General features: G+C 39.2%; 2 protein-coding genes across 2 annotated transcripts in view; both read right to left on the reverse strand.

The window, feature by feature from the left end:
• LOC138029614 (neuropilin-2-like) overlaps positions 1 to 2,500 on the reverse strand; it is a 112,615-nt gene that overhangs the window by 49,872 nt on the left and 60,243 nt on the right. The window lies entirely within an intron of this gene.
• LOC138029381 (plasminogen-binding group A streptococcal M-like protein PAM) lies at positions 984 to 2,192 on the reverse strand. Its single transcript, XM_068877135.1, has 3 exons — positions 1,943 to 2,192; positions 1,627 to 1,671; positions 984 to 1,257 (listed from the first exon to the last, which is right to left on the reverse strand). Exons 1-3 carry the CDS (start codon positions 2,190 to 2,192, stop codon positions 1,013 to 1,015), a joined length of 540 nt encoding a protein of 179 aa, XP_068733236.1. The 3' UTR covers positions 984 to 1,012.

Genomic DNA, 2,500 nt, shown 5'->3' on the forward strand with positions numbered 1-2,500 from the left:
TTGAAAGCTAAGAGAATGCAGATTCATTTCTAGGCAATGATTTGGAAGTCAAAAAACGTTAAATAGTTAGAAAATTATTACTTGTTTTACTCCGTTGGGTTCAATGGTTCAATGTAACGCGACCGCAATAGCGACCGGAACCGAAGTGAAGTTTCACTGCAAACGTCTGACTCACTCTGACATAAAAATAGCTAAGTTTATAGTGAGTTAAAAGGTCCGAAAAAAAAGAGAGATTGATATATAAGCGATGATCATTTAAGAGACCAAGTGACTTCCAAAAGGCCAAAAATTTTGTAGTATCTTACTTTGTGTTGAATTCTGTGTTAATACACTGTGCCATTGTGTCGCTTAAAATTATTTTCTTCAAAATATCTCAACAGATTGTTTAGCTCGATACACCAATTGATTAATAACGGACTCTATAGTCATCTGCAAACGACGATTTGGAGGTCAAGACCCGCCAAACTGAAGAATATTCTAGCCCCTTACACTCAGTTTACAAGAAGCCGCCTGTTTGAAGTGCGATTCTCAAGTATCCAAGTATACTGACATAACACGACTGATTACAATTGCATCCCTAAATATCCTCTTATGACATCTTTGCCATCCTTGTCGTAGCTTCATCTCTTCTCTAAAATGCTTTTCCTACCAAGTTCCTACGTCTTCCACCATGACTCCCGCCACTAGTTGACGACATTTTGAAATTGTCGATCTAACCCAATCTCGTTCTAGAGCCCTCGTTACCCTTCCGCTGGTCAAGGGACCAGGGTAACGAGGGCTCTGGGAACGAGATTGAACCTAACTTTGAGGAGCTGGCGCATGGGCGTAGGTGACAGTGTACCGGCCTTTAATATAGGCTTTACTGTCGCTAAACTACTTCAGAGTGACGACGACATTAAAAGAAAAGAACAAGAACTTTAATTTTAACTTGATACTGTTTTTTGAAACATTTTAAGTACCGCCGTTACAGTTACATGCTGTTTATCCATCTAGATGGACATCGCCTATGCATTTACTCAGCAAGTTGACCCCTGCAATATGGACAGCTGTAAGATTCGTCTAGTTTTGCTTCGCACCTGCAGTGCACCCATTGGGCGCACTGCTTTACGGTGCACTGCTGCCAGTCACCTTCCGACGACTTCTTACAGAGCGGGCATTTGTTTCTGTCCTTCCTGGAGTCCGAGGAAGTGGTTTTCTCTTTGTTTTCCATGGTCAATTCAACTGGTGTCACTTTGACCTGCAGCATTTCTGAAGCAGCTATAGGAAAGTAAACAGACAAATATTCGTTTCGGCGCATGGTTTATAGCAAAATTTCTAACTACTGATGTACGACAGGCTCCGAAAGCACACTTATTTCAAGTTGTTTCAATTAGACTGCGCGACAGCCGGGAATATTTGTGCCTAATATACCACATACCTATTTCCCACTTTAACCTCACTTATCCGTCAACCCGCACTATGCATGGAGCCATTCAGTTGATTTATAAATCAGAAGAAATTTGATAAAATCAACAAAGAGATGAAACAATTGAAAATCTCTGAGCCGTTTGATCTAGTCAGTTTGTTTTTAACACATTGCAACCACTTTGGTGAGATAACTGCATCTCACCAATATATTCCCCTTACCTTTAAAGGCAGCTGTACCAGCAGCTCTTTTGGTTGCATTTTGTTCTGAAACAAGATAGAGAAAACAAATATTTAAGGGTATCACACCATTATATGAGAAATAATAAGCCGCGTCTTCGCGCATTAACAGTATTTTCAGCGTAAACTGCACTGGGCAAGTCTCTTAATTGTTCAGCCACAAAAATCCAATTTTATGTCTTTATTGATTAGAAAAAATAAAACCAGTCAAACTCAAATGTATTTTGTATAATTCTATAAGCAGTTCTGATAGGTAATCATACACTTCTTTTATTTAGAAGAATCATCTATATTTTACCTTTCATCATTTCTAATTCCTGTCTCAGTGAGGAAAGCTCTCTTTCCTTTGTTTTCATCAGTTCTTGTAACTTCTCTCTTTCTTCCTTCTCTTTGGATGCCCTTGTCTTAAGCTCTCTGTTTTCTGCATCCAACCTTGCCATCTCTGCTTCATAATCTTTCCTTGTGCCCTCCAAGGTTTGCTCCAGCTGTTTTTTTTCCTTTCTTAGGCCTTCCAAATCTGTAGAAAAAAAGCGTCCCGTACCGGCCATTATTAACCATTATTGAACTAATTCGTGCAGGGCAGTCTGCACATGTGCCTTGCACTTCAAGTAGTTAATTAAAAGCACGGGAGTCAAGAACGCTGTGATCCAAGGAATAATATGAAACATTTTTGCTGTAATTCTAACAGGTTGCATGACAAATAAATTCAGACATATCTGAATCAGATTTACCGGTAGTGGCCTCAGAAGGAAGGCACTTTTCTTGATATAAGTCAGTCTCCATAACTTCCGTTTCTTCTTGGCTATCTCCTGTTGCTGAAATAAATGAAAACAAAAGGAAAAGTTGAAAATATATA

This window comes from Montipora capricornis, chromosome 13, assembly GCF_036669925.1.
Source record: "Montipora capricornis isolate CH-2021 chromosome 13, ASM3666992v2, whole genome shotgun sequence".
Classification (NCBI taxonomy): domain Eukaryota; kingdom Metazoa; phylum Cnidaria; class Anthozoa; order Scleractinia; family Acroporidae; genus Montipora; species Montipora capricornis.

Excerpts from the sequence above, each read along its gene's own strand:
- LOC138029381 (XM_068877135.1), bottom strand. The coding sequence starts at position 2,192 with ATGGCCGGTACGGGACGCTTTTTTTCTACAGATTTGGAAGGCCTAAGA. Across the intron at positions 1,672-1,942 it reads GGAATTAGAAATGATGAAAG|AACAAAATGCAACCAAAAGA; the intron begins GTAAAATATAGA and ends ATCTTGTTTCAG. Across the intron at positions 1,258-1,626 it reads TGGTACAGCTGCCTTTAAAG|CTGCTTCAGAAATGCTGCAG; the intron begins GTAAGGGGAATA and ends ACTTTCCTATAG.